This window comes from Stegodyphus dumicola, chromosome 10 (assembly GCF_044657685.1).
Source record: "Stegodyphus dumicola isolate Sdum_Otavi_A_Nest chromosome 10, ASM4465768v1".
NCBI lineage: Eukaryota > Metazoa > Arthropoda > Arachnida > Araneae > Eresidae > Stegodyphus > Stegodyphus dumicola.
Window position 1 is genome coordinate 185,136,597 of NC_140777.1, and position 16,118 is coordinate 185,152,714.

Here is a 16,118-nt window from a genome sequence, read left to right on the forward strand (position 1 = left end):
GATTGTCTTTTAGAAAAGCAAATCAACTGTTCAGCACCATGGTTTCCAGAAACCTCAAGAATCACACGTGCAGTGCATGTTGAACAAAACAAAATACCTTTCCATTCTCTCATGAAACAAAATCTGTTCAGTCCTAGTATATGGTACATGCGGGGTTTTGATACACTAAGATGTGCAGTAAATGGGTCATTTTGTGACAGTTTTCAAAATCTTGCCATACCATATACTAGAATTTTACAACAAAATCTTTTAAACCTTTTTTCCCCCTTTTTTAATAAATGCCGTATCGTTTTGCAGTGACATAAAAAAATAGTAATCAGTCATCTAGGTTAACCATTTAATATATTTATATTCGCCAAAATATCACTGATTATTGTAATTCAGTTTTTAATCTTTAAGTAATTTATTTTAATGTTGTTTGTACCATTTAATGTGACTTCTTCCAAGTTTATTTAATACTTTCGAATTTCAGGCAATTTTCTCTAGCATAGTCCCGAAACTAATTAATATAATAAATTTTTAAGAAAATATTTTTGACTTGGTTGTGCCAACCATAATGTACAAACCAAGGTAATTATCCAAATTTGTTTGTAGCAATACGATGACATAGCATCACAAAATTTAACGCACATATTTTTTGCTTATGTATGCTGCTAAATAAAAAATATAAAATACTGGAATTTATTTTAAAATATCATTAAACAAATTTCTTTCTTTCATTTAGCTGCAAAATGTCTGCAAAAAAAGACATTTTTTGATCTAGATTGGGCATATTCTAATCTTGATCTTCAGTGGAGAAAATAACTCCTATTATAGTTATAATAAAAATGGTTTTGGGATTATATATGTTTAAGTCATATGTAATTGACAAATTTTTGTGTTTACAAACAGTACCATAATTAATTTACCTCTCAGCACAACCAACACTCAGTACCAGGATAGACTGGCATTTTCTTAAAATACACCTGGAAAAGTCAGGGAATTTTATTTTCCCGTTTGAGTGACAACCTTGTATGATGGTCAGTATACATGATTCAATAAAATATTTATATATTTTCAGAAAAATGTTTCCCCTCCATGAAAAAAAATCAAATTTTTTGGGGGGGAATTTTTTTATATAATTGCCAAGTAATAAAACTGCAGAAGAATATTAACATATTTTTAGCATCTGAAAACTTATAAATTACTTTGATGAAAATTCCTTCAGCATAACCTATGTAACAAATTAAAGAGTGCTGCATATTAGCAAATCAAAGAATATTATTGAATAATGTTAAAAAATGAGCCTTATTTTATTCTAATTTATTTTTTAGCCATAAGCTAAAAAAGATGATTAAAAATGGCAAATTCTGATACTAAATTTATATTCAGTCATTATCATACATTAGATAATTTTTTTATAATGTAAACTTTTAGTAAAGATAATTACAAGGATTGGAGACTAGATAAAAAGGTTAAGATTTCATTTGAAGGATGTGACAGGTTTTCAGAGTAAAAATTATCATAAAAATATTTGCATAGAAAGGTAACATTTGTACTGCTTGAACTTTTTAGAATTGGTCCTCTTAAAATTTGCAAATCAAAAAAGTAAATCACAGTAATAAGAAGAAATGATCAGTTTAAGTTTTAATGGCATTTTATAATCGGTGCAGTAAAATAAATCATCTAGATAAAGGTCATGCACTTAGAATGCTGTGTCGGAGATGAATCCACTCAGATGAATAATAGGTACTCAAATAGCTATGAAGCAGAACTTCTAAAACTGAAGAGTTGCATAATAATGTAATGATAAAGCACTATGTACAGAAATGGATTCATATACCCAGACAGCAAATCAGTGTTTGCATGATTATTCTGTTGTTCAATTTAACATGAATTTTTCTTTAATTAATCTTACCAAATGTGATTAGAAAAAAATAACAACCAATACAGATATTATGAAATTAAAATGCCAAAATGCTCATTAGCTAACAGCACAGTTTAATACTTTAAACATTTGTGATCCATAGTTGCTTGTTTTTTCTGCCAAAATGGACATAGGACTGCAAGAAAATATGTAATGTAGTGCACAAAGTAGTTCACAATTTTTTTAATTTAAATTATAACTAAGCAAATATTACTTTTCATACAGTTTTGCAAATTTAGTTTGTTTGCTTAACTGCAAACAAACTAAATTTCAGACATTTCATTTTTTAATTGAAAAATAATAATAGCCACTACCTGAAACCACATATAATTCTGAAAATAGTCAGAAGAAATTATTTGCATAAAAATTTATTCAGATGCACGAGTACCTTGTTTATATCACAGTGTACAAAATTGAGAACACATTCTGCGATCGCAAGCACCACAATAAAAGCTGAGTTTTTAATTCAGCTGAAGTTTTGCCAATTCTGCTTCTAATTCTCCAGCCTTCTTGATTTTTTCCAGCTGTTCATAAATAAAAGAAAAATACTATTAAGTACACAACTTGCTATTAAATTCACAGCTAGCTAACAATTAACTTGAATCTAAAATTACACAAGATAAAACTATATTTAAAACTGAGGTGGTTATTTAATATGAATTTTTCAACATATGGTTAATAATTATTTCTATGAAATATGCAATAAAGCAATTTTCCTGTACAAACTCTTAAAATTCTTATTATTATACTTTTTGTTTCAGCCACCAGAGCTCTCTGCCTGTCTGTGAGATATTATTTCGCAATGCGCAGATTGTATGCGTAGCTCGCATTTTGTTCTTGCATTCTTAAAACCGCTAATTGTAACTCTGTCGTTTTACTTTGTGCTGTGTTGTGTTCGAAAGTTCAAACCGCGAATAAAGGTTCAATTTTACAGTCCACTCGCAGTGATGTATTCTTAGGTTTATTAATTTAAAGTTAAGATACCGCAAAGCTACATTATTTGGTCGTCATACGCCGGAGCTTCGAGAAAAACCCGCGCTTGTGAATAAGAATTCTACGTGTCCGTAATGGAGTTGATAATGCAATTTCGGTTTAGAATTCTCAAGACTTACGGAATGAATACAGTGTTCGAGGTGAGTGAAATAGTTAACGCATTTTAATTGCATTTGAGATTTCCTTATTGCTACTATTGTTGTGTTTAAAGTATTAGTAAAATCGAGAATTTAGAATATTTTCAAAATGTCAGATATAGAAAAAAAACGAAAGAAAGTTTTGAAAACACAGTTAACTAAATTTATTGAGAGAATAGATTATGATAACTTAGATAATGCTGAAGCTGAATTAATCTTAGAAAAATGTAAAATTTTTAAGGAAGATTTTAAATCTCTATTTAGAGAAATTTATACAAATTGTGATGATGAAAAAATAGACACTTTCGTTGAGGAAGAACAGTCGATTTTAGAGAAAATTGAGGAGGTTCACTTAAAAATTATTCGTAAGTTAAAGGTTTACAAGGTCGTAAATGCAAATGGCGACAAACCTGTCGTACCTGAATCAATCTCTGAAAGTTTAAAGTTACCGAAATTATCTTTACCCACATTTAGCGGAAATTTAACCGAATGGATAACATTTAAAGATTTATTTAACGCTAGTGTTCGCAACAATCCAAATCTTTCTGGAGCTCAAAAATTACAATATTTAAAGAGTTCTTTGAAAAATGATGCTTATCGCATTATTCAGTCAATTCCCATAGCTGATCAAAATTTCAGTATTGCTTGGAATTTACTAGAAGAGAGATTTTCTAACAAGAGAGAACAGATATTTGCTTTTATTAAAAGAATTCTTAACGTTTCACAATTACAAACGGAATCTGCATCCTCGATATTAAGTTTAGTAGATAACGTAAACGAAATAACTCGCTCATTGGAAATATTAGATCAAAGGATAGATAATTTTAGTGATACTTTGTTGTTGTATATTATTTTGCAAAAACTTGACGTTTCGACAAAGTTGTGGTGGGAGCGTCAATTAAAAAAAGACGAAATACCAAAGTTGAATGACTTGATAGAATTTTTGAAGAATTACGCTAGAACATTACAGAACAGTAAACCTTTAGTTAGTAAAACGCATAAATCAGATAAACCAGTGTATAATAGGGTTACTTCTCTGATTTCTAATTCTACCTGCTTATTTTGTAAAGAAGATCATTTTTTATACAGGTGTTCTAATTTTTTAAATTTACCAGTGCGAAAACGAATAGAGTTTGTTAAGACTAATAAACTTTGTTTTAATTGCTTGTCTAATGTCCATAAAGTTAAAATGTGTAAGAGTGCAAACACCTGCAAGCATTGTTTTAAGCATCATCATAGCATTTTGCATTTAGAAAATAATTTCAAACCAAAACATGCATCTAGATTCCCTTCACCGGAAGCACAAGTGTTTGTTCCGAAATCGCAAATTAAACCAGAAAACACTTTGAGTGAGGTTTCTCCAACTGTTTGTGCAAACAACTATGAAAATCAACATTTTGGTGCTCATGCTAATGGTAAACGTAGTCATGTACTTTTGTGTACTGCTTTAATTAAGGTTCAAAACTCAAACCAGGAATTCATAAATTGTAGATGTTTACTAGATTCAGGCAGTGAAAAATCATTCATTCGTCGGAAAACAGCTATCAATTTAGGATTGAGCATAAAGGATTCGAAGATATTAGTGTCATGCTTAGGTACTTTCAATACAACTACTACTGGAGAAGTTGACTTGTTGTTTACACCTCATTTTAATACTAATTACAGAATTTCAACGTCCGCTTACATAATAGACAAAATTACAGGAAACATTCCAAGTGTAACTTTACCTTTGAATTTATATGAAAATTTCCAGGATTTAACTCTAGCAGATCCTACATTTCATGAATCGGGAGAAATTGATATTTTACTTGGAGTTAATGTATTCCTTACTTTAATAAATGGCGAGGTAATTAAAAGGGGCAAAAATCTTCCATTTGCATGTTGTTCTAAGTTAGGATGGATAATTGCTGGAACTACACATTTTGAATTCCCAAACCGTAAGCAGGTTTCAGTCAATACGCTAAACGTAAACACGGAGGAATTAGTTAAATCATTTTGGGATTTGGAACAAATTCCCACATCGAAACCTTTAACTAAAGAGGAAAGATTGTGTGAAAATCATTTCGTGGAAAATCACGTGCGTAGTGAAAAGGGTCGTTACTCAGTAAAACTGCCATTCAAGCCTAAAAGAAATGAGTTGGGTAATTCCAGACCATCAGCCTTTCGCAAGTTTCTTAGTCTGGAACAAAAATTAATAAAAACTCCTGGAGTATATCAACAGTATAAAGACTTCATGTCCGAATATTTATCACTTGGACACATGGAAGAATTATCCGATGATAATCCAGATAAAGTAAATTTTCATTATTATATACCTCATCATCACGTGCTAAAAGAATCCAGTCTTACCACAAAACTACGCGTCGTTTTCAATGCTAGTGCCAAAACTACATCAGGGATATCGCTTAATGACACTCTAATGAATGGTCCCAAGGTGCAAGACGACTTATTTACTATTCTTTTGAGGTTTAGATGCTATCCCATAGCCATTACTAGCGACTTATTGAAAATGTATCGACAAGTTCAAATTCGTGATGAAGATCGCGATTACCAAAAAATATTTTGGAGAGATGATCCATCGAAGCCGATTAAAACTTACAGGTTGTGCACAGTTACGTACGGCACTACTTCCGCTTCATACCTGGCTACTCGCGTACTCAAACAACTAACAATTGACGAAGGAACTAAATTCCCAAAGGCAGCTGAAATAATATTACACAATTGTTATATTGATGATGTCCTATTTGGTTCAGACACAGTAGAAAACGCAGTAGAGTTAATTTCACAACTGAAAGAACTTTTACAAAAAGGTGGCTTTCAATTGCATAAATGGTGTACTAATGATCGCTCGATTTTGGAAACTGCTTTGAGTGCTCGGAACTCAAATTCTTCATGTACAGTAGTTGATACTAAATCAATAAAATTATTGGGTTTGGAGTGGTATCCAACGCAAGACGAGTTTACTTGCCACTTTGGAAATCTCGAAAACAGAGAGTGTTCTACTAAAAGAATAATTTTATCTTCTATTTCGAAAATCTTTGATCCACTTGGTTGGTTAGCACCTTTTATAGTTGCAGCAAAAATCTTGCTTCAAGACATATGGAAATTACAAATCTCGTGGGATGATCCCTTGCCAGATGAAATCAATCAAAGATGGAAAATCTATTGTGAAGATATCGCAAATCTTGAATGCATTCATATTCCTAGGAGAGTATTATTGCCCAAATCTACAAATGTAGAACTTCATTGTTTCTGTGACGCATCAGAGAAAGCTTACGCCGCAGTGATTTATTTAAAGTCTTCAAATCATTCTTCAATTTCGGTGCAGCTACTAACATCAAAAACTCGCGTAGCTCCCCTGAAAGTAATCTCTATTCCTCGTTTAGAACTCTGCTCTGCAGTTCTATTAGTGCATTTGGTTCAAGCTGTGCAGAATTCATTGCAAATTCATGTTGACAGTATTTACGCATGGAGTGATTCAATGATAGTTTTGTCCTGGATACAATCAGAACCAACACGCTGGCAAACCTTCGTAGCCAACCGCGTTTCAGAAATTCAATCAGTCTTACCTTCATCGCATTGGAATCACATAAAAGGAAAGGAGAATCCAGCTGATTGCGCATCAAGAGGTTTTTTGCCTTCAGAGCTTTCTACTCATGACTTGTGGTGGACAGGTCCTCAGTGGCTTAATTCAAATAATATTCCGTTCTCTATCAACTTACCATTTTCAGAAGAGTCTTTAAGGGAACAACGGAAAAATATTTCTTGTTCAATTGGAACAGTCGCTTCGCAAATTCCAGTCCTTAATGAACTTTCATCATTTTTGAAACTTAAAAGAATCATCGCATGGTGTTTTCGGTTTGCGAATAATTCAGCTAAATCTACCGCAACAAGACTTCAGGGTTACCTTAAAACCGAAGAATTGCAATACGCTAGAAATGCAATTGTTAGAGTAGTTCAAATGGATGAGTTTTTTAATGAATATAATCTTCTGAAAAAGAATCAACCGTTAAACTCAAATAGTAAGATCCTTTCTTTGAACCCGTTTATCGATAAGAATGGACTTATACGCGTTGGAGGAAGATTAAGACAATCCAACATCGCGCAGGACAGAAAATATCCTATTTTGTTGCCCAAGAAACATCACATAACACAGATTATAGTGAATCATTTTCATATATTCCATCTTCATGCAGGCCCCCTGCTATTGCTATCAGTAATTAGAAGAGAATATTGGATAATCCACGCTAGGTCAGTTGTAAGACAACAGATTTGGAAATGTGTGAAATGTCATCGTGTACGAGCTAAAACATCTACCCAGATAATGTCTGATTTACCATCGTCTAGAGTCGTTCCGTCAAAGGTTTTCTCCAAAGTTGGAATTGACTACGCCGGGCCATTTCAAGTGAAGCCCAGGCAAGGTCGAGGAGTAAAACCAATGAAATGCTACATTTGTGTATTCGTGTGTTTTACTACAAGAGCTATACATATTGAATTAGTAGGTAATCTTACATCAGAATCATTTATTGCCGCTTTGAAGCGCTTTGTATCTCGAAGAGGAAAACCGATAGAAGTGCATAGCGATTGTGGCACAAATTTTATTGCTGCAGATAAGGAATTGAAAAGAGTAATAAACTCCTTGAAGGAAAATGAATTGGTTAATAAATATTGCTCTACTGAAGGTATTAAGTGAATATTTAATCCTCCCACAGCGCCACATTTTGGAGGATTATGGGAAGTTGCAGTCAAATCTACAAAGTTACATCTCAAGCGAACCATAGGTGAACAACTTCTAACGCAAGAAGAATTTATGACATTGCTAGCTCAAATTGAAGCTTGTTTAAATTCGCGACCGTTGTGTCCACTGTCTGAAGATCCATCAGAATTTTCTGCACTTACGCCAGGCCATTTTTTAATTGGTACCCCGCTAACTGCCTTACCAGAAGAAAGTTTACACGATCAAAAAATTCCTATATTGCAACGTTGGAAGCTTGTTGAGAAAATGTTTCAAAGCTTTTGGAAAAGATGGTCCAATGAATACATTTCTAATTTGCAACGACGTTCAAAATGGTTGAAAGTGCAACCTAATTTAAAGGTTAATGATTTAGTTATCATAAAGGAAGACAATTTACCCCCGCTACGATGGAAATTAGGAAGAGTGCTGGAACTTTTTCCTAGCTCAGATAATATTGTGCGTATCGTGAAGATCAAAACCGCTAACGGAGTTTTCAAAAGGCCAATTCACAAACTTAGTGTTTTGCTTATCAATGATTAAGTTTTTTTCCTAAAGCATTATAACTTTGTACTTTGCTTTAGCTATATAAGTTCCTGAATTGTATCAAGGCTTCTGTGCATCTGTTTTCAGAACAATTTAGTTTCATTGCATAATTACATATTATGTTTTCTTGTGAATATTTTGATGATACATTTTTGCATAATTTAATATTGTTATGATAATTTCATTTTGTAAAAGCTATTTAGTTTGAAACGATGTTTCAACGCCGGGCGGAATGTTTCAGCCACCAGAGCTCTCTGCCTGTCTGTGAGATATTATTTCGCAATGCGCAGATTGTATGCGTAGTTCGCATTTTGTTCTTGCATTCTTAAAACCGCTAATTGTAACTCTGTCGTTTTACTTTGTGCTGTGTTGTGTTCGAAAGTTCAAACCGCGAATAAAGGTTCAATTTTACAGTCCACTCGCAGTGATGTATTCTTAGGTTTATTAATTTAAAGTTAAGATACCGCAAAGCTACACTTTTAAACAATGAAGGGAGAAAATATTTTTGACTTGGTTGTGCCAACCATAATGTACAAACCAAGGTAATTATCCAAATTTGTTTGTACCAACTATCATAATGATTCAAATTATGGTGTAAAAGAATGATATACCTAAGCTGCCAATATAGATAACTTTATGACAAATTTTATACTTTCTGCAATTCTGAAAAATGTCTGCAATAAGAGAAGACATGAAAAATAACTTCAACTATAGACCATTAAGAAGCAATAACATCCACACACCAAAGAGATGTAGAAAAGGTTTTGGAATAGTATCTTAGTAGCTCATAATTCAATGCATTATTCAACTATTTTACTGCTAAGCACACAGTTTTCATTATCAAATTTGTTGATATAAATTATTTCAAGAATTGTTGGTGGCATACATGTTATTGGTGGCTGTTTCAGGACCAACAACAGTATGCTTTATCCAAATTAAAAAATTCAGTTACTCTGTCTAGGACAGAAGTATATACGCTGAAGAGCCAAAAAAACTGGTACACCTGCCTAATATTGTGTAGAGCCCCCATAAGTACGGAGAAGTTCTCAACACGACATGGCATGGCCTCTACTAATATCTGAAGGTGTACTGGAGGTAATTCATGCCATGAATCCTGCAGGGCATTCACAAATCCATATGAGTGAGAGGGGTTAGAGATCTCTTCTGAACAGAAGGTTGCAAGGCATCCCAGATATGCCCAATAATGTTCATATCTGGGGGATCCAGGTGACCAACAAAGGTGTCTAAAGTCAGAAGTGTTCCTGGAGCCACTTGGCAGCAACTCTCAATGTGTGGGGTACCACATTGTCCTACTGGAAATGTCCAAGTTCATCGGAATGCACAATGGACATGAATGGGTGCAAGTGACTGCACAGGATACTTACATATCTGTCACCTGACAGAATCATATCTAGACATATGAAGGGTCCCATAGCATGACAACTGCACACAACCACTATACCATGACAGAGCCTCCACTAGCTGCAGCATTTCCCTGTTAACATGTAGGATTCATGATGTTATGTCCGCATCTATACATTTGGAAATTAGACTCATCAAACCAGACAATGCAGTTACAGTCATCAACAGTCTAATGGCAAGCCCAGGTAAGGTGCAAAACTCTGTGTCGCGCAGTCAACAATGGTGCACATGAGTGGACTAGGCACCAAAATCCCATACCTATAATAATCCATTGAATAGTTTGCACACTGACATTTGTTGATGCCACATCATTGAAATCTGCAGCAATTCGAGGAAGGATTTCTTCTCTGTCACATTAACCCCTTCGCGCCGACTGTCACGTATACGTGCCAGCAACGAACGTACTTATCTACCGGCCGACACGCAGGCGTGACAGAGTATTTTTCCGTTCTCTACCTACTGTCACGTATTTGTGCCAGTACTTTGGAACATTTTTCAAACTATAATTTCTGCCACAAGATGGCACTGTATGTCCATATGGTTTCAGATACATGTACATTAGACCTTGAACTCGAAATGAGAGAAGCATGACTCGCATACACGTGTTTTTGATTATATAAGCAAAAGGGGAAGTAAATGTTTCCGAATGGCGTGATTTATGACGTCTCTTTAAATTCGCACATGGTAGCTGTTTATAGTAGAGAAGTTTTATTTTCACTAAAGCGTTGGGTATTTCGGTTTGCAGCTCAATATTTAGAAAATAATTTGATCTTGTTAGACGTGAATTTTTTCTGTTTTTACCATTGCAATGTCGAAGCGTTGAAAATTTTTATCAGAGCATGAAATAGCAGAAATGATGCAAAATATTTCAGATATTGATTCTGAAACAGATTCTGATAGTAGTGATGGTGATACTATAATATATTCTGATCATAAAGAATCTGATGAATCCAATGATGATGAGGACATTTCAAACATCTGTATGCCGAGTACGTCAAAAGCAAGTACTTCTCCATGGTCATCCACAATAGAAAATTTATCGGAATTACCATTTAAAGCTGTTCCTGGAATTAAAGTGGATAATTCGGTTGAAGAAGAAATTGAATTCTTTAGGTATTATTTTGATGATACAATAATGAAATTAATTACTGAAGAGACTAATCTGTATCAGAGGAGTAAATATCCTGAGGATGAATCTGGAGCAACTGCTTTGAAGTATTTACCTGTTACAGTGGAAGAAATATTTGTTTTCTTTGCTCTAACAATTTTGATGAGCATTATAAAGAAACCCACAATCAAAATGTACTTTTCAATGAATACCGTGCTTGCAACGCCATTTTTTAATAGCGTAATGAGTCGTGATCGATACGTTGTAATTCTTAGATATTTACATTTTACTAGCAGCAATGCCAAAAAAATCGGAAAGCTTCAACCGGTTTTAAATAAAATAATTGAAAATTTCAAGTCCGCTTACACCCGTGAGAGGAATATATCAATAGATGAAAGTTTATTACTGTGGAAAGGAAGACTTGGATTTCGCCAATACGTCCCTTCTAAACGGTCGCGATATGGAAGTAAACTTTATAAATTAAGTGAATCTGAATCAGGATACATATACGATTTTATCATTTATGCGGGAAAAGATACAGCGTTAAAGGAAACTTTAGGATTATATGGGAAAAGAGTTGTCAAATCTCTACTTGAAGAACTTTCTGGTCAAGGGTACCATTTATATATTGATCGTTTTTTTTATGTCTCCATCATTTGCAGAAGAACTCTTTGCACTACAAACAAATACATGTGGGACTGTAATGAAGAGAAGGAAAGGAATGCCTGAAAATTTTCCGCCGCCCAAAATGAAAATCGGTGAGATGTTGGTTTTGCAGAAAAAGAAAAACTTAACTGCTTTCAAAGATAGACGAGAAGTGTTAATGATATCAACTATGCATGATGCAAAAATGTGTGATACTGGTAAAAAAGATCGAGCAACATCTAATCCTATAATGGAGCCAGAGTGTATCGTAGAATACAACAAAAATATGGGATGAGTAGATTTAAGCGATTCCGTCATTATTCAGTACCCATCTTTCAGAAAAACTCATAAATAGTATAAGAAGCTTTTCTTCAATATCATGGATATGGCTGTATTTAACACCAATACTCTTTTCAACAAAAAAGTAAAAAAAATCTTCCTCTCCTGAATTATCGGCTTAATTTAGTTAATCAAATTATTTATCGATATTCTTCTAAAAGCACCAATGTTAATATCACACCAAGATCAGCAGAATCATTAAATCTGTGCAGATTAACTGAAAGACATTTTCCAAAACTTTGTTCAGAAGAGACTGATAAGAAAATGAAACGACGATGCTTCGTTTGTTCACGTTCCCGGAAAAATCCTCCAAAACGGCAAATGAGTTATTACGAGTGCAAGGAATATAACGTAGGACTGTGTGTAGATCCCTGTTTTCAAATTTTTCTTACGAAAAGAGAATTTTAAGTAATATATTTAGTTTTCAGATGTATAATGTTAAAATTCATAAAATGGTGAGTATTTAAAATAAAATGTGTAAAATATGCATTTAAACAAGAAGTAAGGTAATTAAAGTATATATATAAAAATATCTATAAAGCATAAGCCATTTAAATACTCTATAGAGCATTATTAAACAATGCGTTGATACTTCGGAAATTTCATGGATTTAGGCTTAGTAGCAAAAAAGCCCCCGGCCCTGGAGAGACGCTCGCGTAACACACTGCCGGCCTCAGCAATAAGCGCGCGTTTTCGCTACCCGGCTCGAAGGGGTTAAACGATTCTCATCAGTCATCATTGGTGTCATTCTTTCACAAGCTTTTTCTGGCCACAGCGATGTTGGGTGTTTGATGTTTTACTGCGATATTCATAGTACACTCATGAAATAGCTATATGCAAAAATCTAAATTTTACTGTTACCTCTGAAAAGCTATGTCCCATCTCTCATATGCCAATAGTGACACCATGTTCAAACTCACTTAACTCTTGATAACGTGCCATTGCAGCAGTAACTAATCTAACAACTTTTCCAGACACTTGTTTTATTATATAGGCGCTGCTGACTGCCATGCTTTAATGTGATTGGTTCCATACCTCTGTTATTAACATACATATGCCTATACCAGATCTTTAGAGTTACATTTATTTTCAAACCTTAATGCACCATTATCTCATTGTTGATATAATAGCACAAGCTTTAATTATTTAGCACTTTAGTTTGTAATAATAATAAACATTGAAAATATTAATAAATATTACTGGCAATAATAATTTATAAGTTTACATGAAGTATTGTTGTAACTCAGTACATTATTTGTTACTTTCTAACTCATAACTAAATATTATTATGAATATAATTCGCATTATAAACTGATTCTAATAACTTATTAGAATACTGCTAAATAATAAAACTAATAATGTAGAATAAGGTATTAAATGGTAAGCAATAACTCTGATCGTACTTTACACAACAAATCTATTTTTATTATTCCCAATTATTGCTAGTTAGCTAACTTTTGTAATTATTGGCCTTTAGTTCATTTCTAATTTTATTTTGTAAATCAGAACAGCAGAATCTTAAAATGTGAGCCCTTGAATAGCACATTAAATCCATATGTCACAAGCTTGTATTTATCCTTCAGCATCTTCTGACTTCCCTATAACCATACCTGCCAACTTTTACGAATTTTTCGTAATTTTTACAAAAATGCGTTTGTCTTTACGATTTTACAATCATAATCCATTTTTTACGATTTTTTTCCTTTTTCAAGTGTTTTTAGTGATTTTTGTCGAAATTTTAGAATTTTTCGCCAATTGCATCGTGTTTTACCGCCAACTTCCGACTCCTTCGAATCCAGTAACCTGCGGTTTCTACCAACTCGCCACTTAACCAGCCAATCCAATGCACTGAATTTGTTTCTCCCACTCTTTTCTTTGTGGGCGCCAGATTATTTTTTTGGAGTTCGCTTCAGCAGCAAGGGAATTACTCAGCGAGCGTGGATTGTCGCATTATGGGTTTTTTTTTTCTGTTTTGTTTTGTTTGCACGTGATACGAATTTTCTTAATACATCGTTGTTACGAAATAAGTTCAAAAAAACCGTATTCTCAATATTTTCCGCCTGCCTACAAAGCCGAATTTCCAACAATTAAAGAATCCTTCAAAGGAAATAACTGCATTTTGCAACGTGTGCGTGTGTGACTTCATAATAAGTCACGGTGTAAAAAGCGACATTGTGAAGCATGTTAAGTCTAAAAATCATGAACTTAATGCTTCGGCTTCGACAACGTCAAAGAAAGTGGATTATTTTTTTTTCAAATTCGGCTACGAATTCGGATGCCTATGTCATTTTGGCAGAGTGTTTGTTTACTACATTCCTCATCGAACACAACGTGCCGCTAAGCGCTGCCGATCACGCCGGTCAACTTTTCAGACGGATGTTTCATCTTTTGAAAAGATTCGTTTTTTTATTGATAAATTTCCATTTTTGTTAACAATTAAAGAAAATGAATGCATAATGATGCTTTAGATGAACTACAGAACCAATTTTCTGCTGCACAGCTTGAAGACTTTGCCAGTTCTGGAGAAGATAGACTTGATGTCCTTGTTGGTACCTTAAAAAGAATAAAAAGAGCTGATGGAACACCAAAATATGATAAGACTAGCAAGAGTTTTATCTGCTATTCTCGTAATTCCACACAGTAATGCTGAGTGCGAGAGAGTCTTCAGTGTTGTGAAGAAAAACAAAACTATGTTTCGTTCTTCAATTTCACCAAAAACTCTAGAAAACATTTTAATTGCTAAATGTTATGAGGAAACTAATTGTTATGACAGGAAATTTTCCAAAGAATTTTTGGCTAAAGCCAAAAAATGCACTCTAAATTCATTGCAATAATTTTTTTATGTAACATTAGTATAAATTGTTATTTTTTCAATATCAAAGCATGATATCAATTCTTCGTGTTCTTCTGAATTTTGGAGAAATCTTCTGAATTTGGGGGAGAAATCTTCTGAATTTTTATCTTCAGAGGTTGGCAGGTATGCTATAACTCTTCACATCCCCAACTAATTTTAAGCTGTTGCAGCTGTTCACCATACATGGCAACTGCAAGCAAGTGAGTGTCATCTATAACCAATACAAGGCTGCTAATAGATAATCAGCATGGACAGTTTGAATCCCTTTAAAAAGTAGTATCTCTTCTTGAACCACCATATAGAGTACCTCAAAAGAATCTCAAAACAAATTAAATTCTGTTCCAGAGTGTAAACCACAGAATTCAGGATTTCAGACCCTTAAAGGCGTGTTCCTACTGGGTTTATATGAGCTAACAGAGTCAGTTCCATGTGTTGACTAGCTCCGCTATGCCTGCAGTTCAGATTTTTCAACTTGCTGCCCTATGGGAAAAAAATGGTTTTGGAGATGGGTTGGCTACGTCAGTTGTCTCCCTTAGCTCAGATAAACCCCAGTGAGAATGGCCCTTTACAGTGGTTTAAAGAACAATGTGGTAACCTACTACACATAGCAGATCTTCTTTCTCTGGCACATCTTCATCACTTAAAGATCACATTCTACTGGTCAACCTGATGGATTCAGAATGTACTGTACAGTGTAAAAATATCTACAGTCAGACCACTGTGCTCAAAAGAACTTTTCATTTGCTGTAAGAAGAAAAGGGATATACACACTCTTCAAAAAGTCATTGAACAAGAAGAATCGCCTCAATTCTCCATTGAAAAAAAAAAAGTCCCAAGCCCAAATAAGAAACGGTTATAATTCACAATGCTTCCTTTAACTTTACAGCCACAGATATAATCAAGGCATTTCAGGACACTTCTAAAACAGCTCAAAGTATAGTATTCCCAAGAACATCATAAAGAAAGTTAAAAACATTGAACAGGTGGCTAGTAAGATATTACTCCATGTAATAGAGGAACATCTGCTCTCCCCTTGAGAATTCTCCTTAGATTTTATTTTTACCCAGTTAGACTTTTTCAGATTTCCAGGTGCTTCAGTTCTCAAGCTCTTGGTCACACGAGCAGTAACTGCAAAAATCCAACAGCCTGTTGTGTCTCTAGAGGAACACATCAAGACTGCACCCAACAGTTAAAACATGGCATAAGCTGTGGTCACAGCAACAGAGACCAGGATAACAACTGAAACACTGAATATGGTACTTACGAGGGAAAATATTCAACCTACAGAGAAGCACTCAGTCATAAGATCAAGGCTTTCGGAGACAAAAAGAAAGTATCATACGGCCATTTAGAATAAAGGTTCTACAGGCAAACTACTTGCAACACTCTAGAGCAAAAATACAGTACATCAGGGATGTCAAACTCATAGGTACACT

General features: G+C 34.1%; 1 protein-coding gene across 1 annotated transcript in view; it reads right to left on the reverse strand.

The window, feature by feature from the left end:
• Nucleotides 1–2,258: 2,258 nt before the first annotated feature.
• eIF2A (eukaryotic translation initiation factor 2A) overlaps nt 2,259–16,118 on the reverse strand; it is a 101,040-nt gene continuing 87,180 nt past the window's right edge. The window contains exon 18 of the mRNA XM_085825993.1: nt 2,259–2,430. Coding sequence (XP_085682119.1) covers nt 2,368–2,430 — 63 coding nt within the window. The 3' untranslated portion in view covers nt 2,259–2,367. The remainder of the gene's footprint in view (nt 2,431–16,118) is intronic.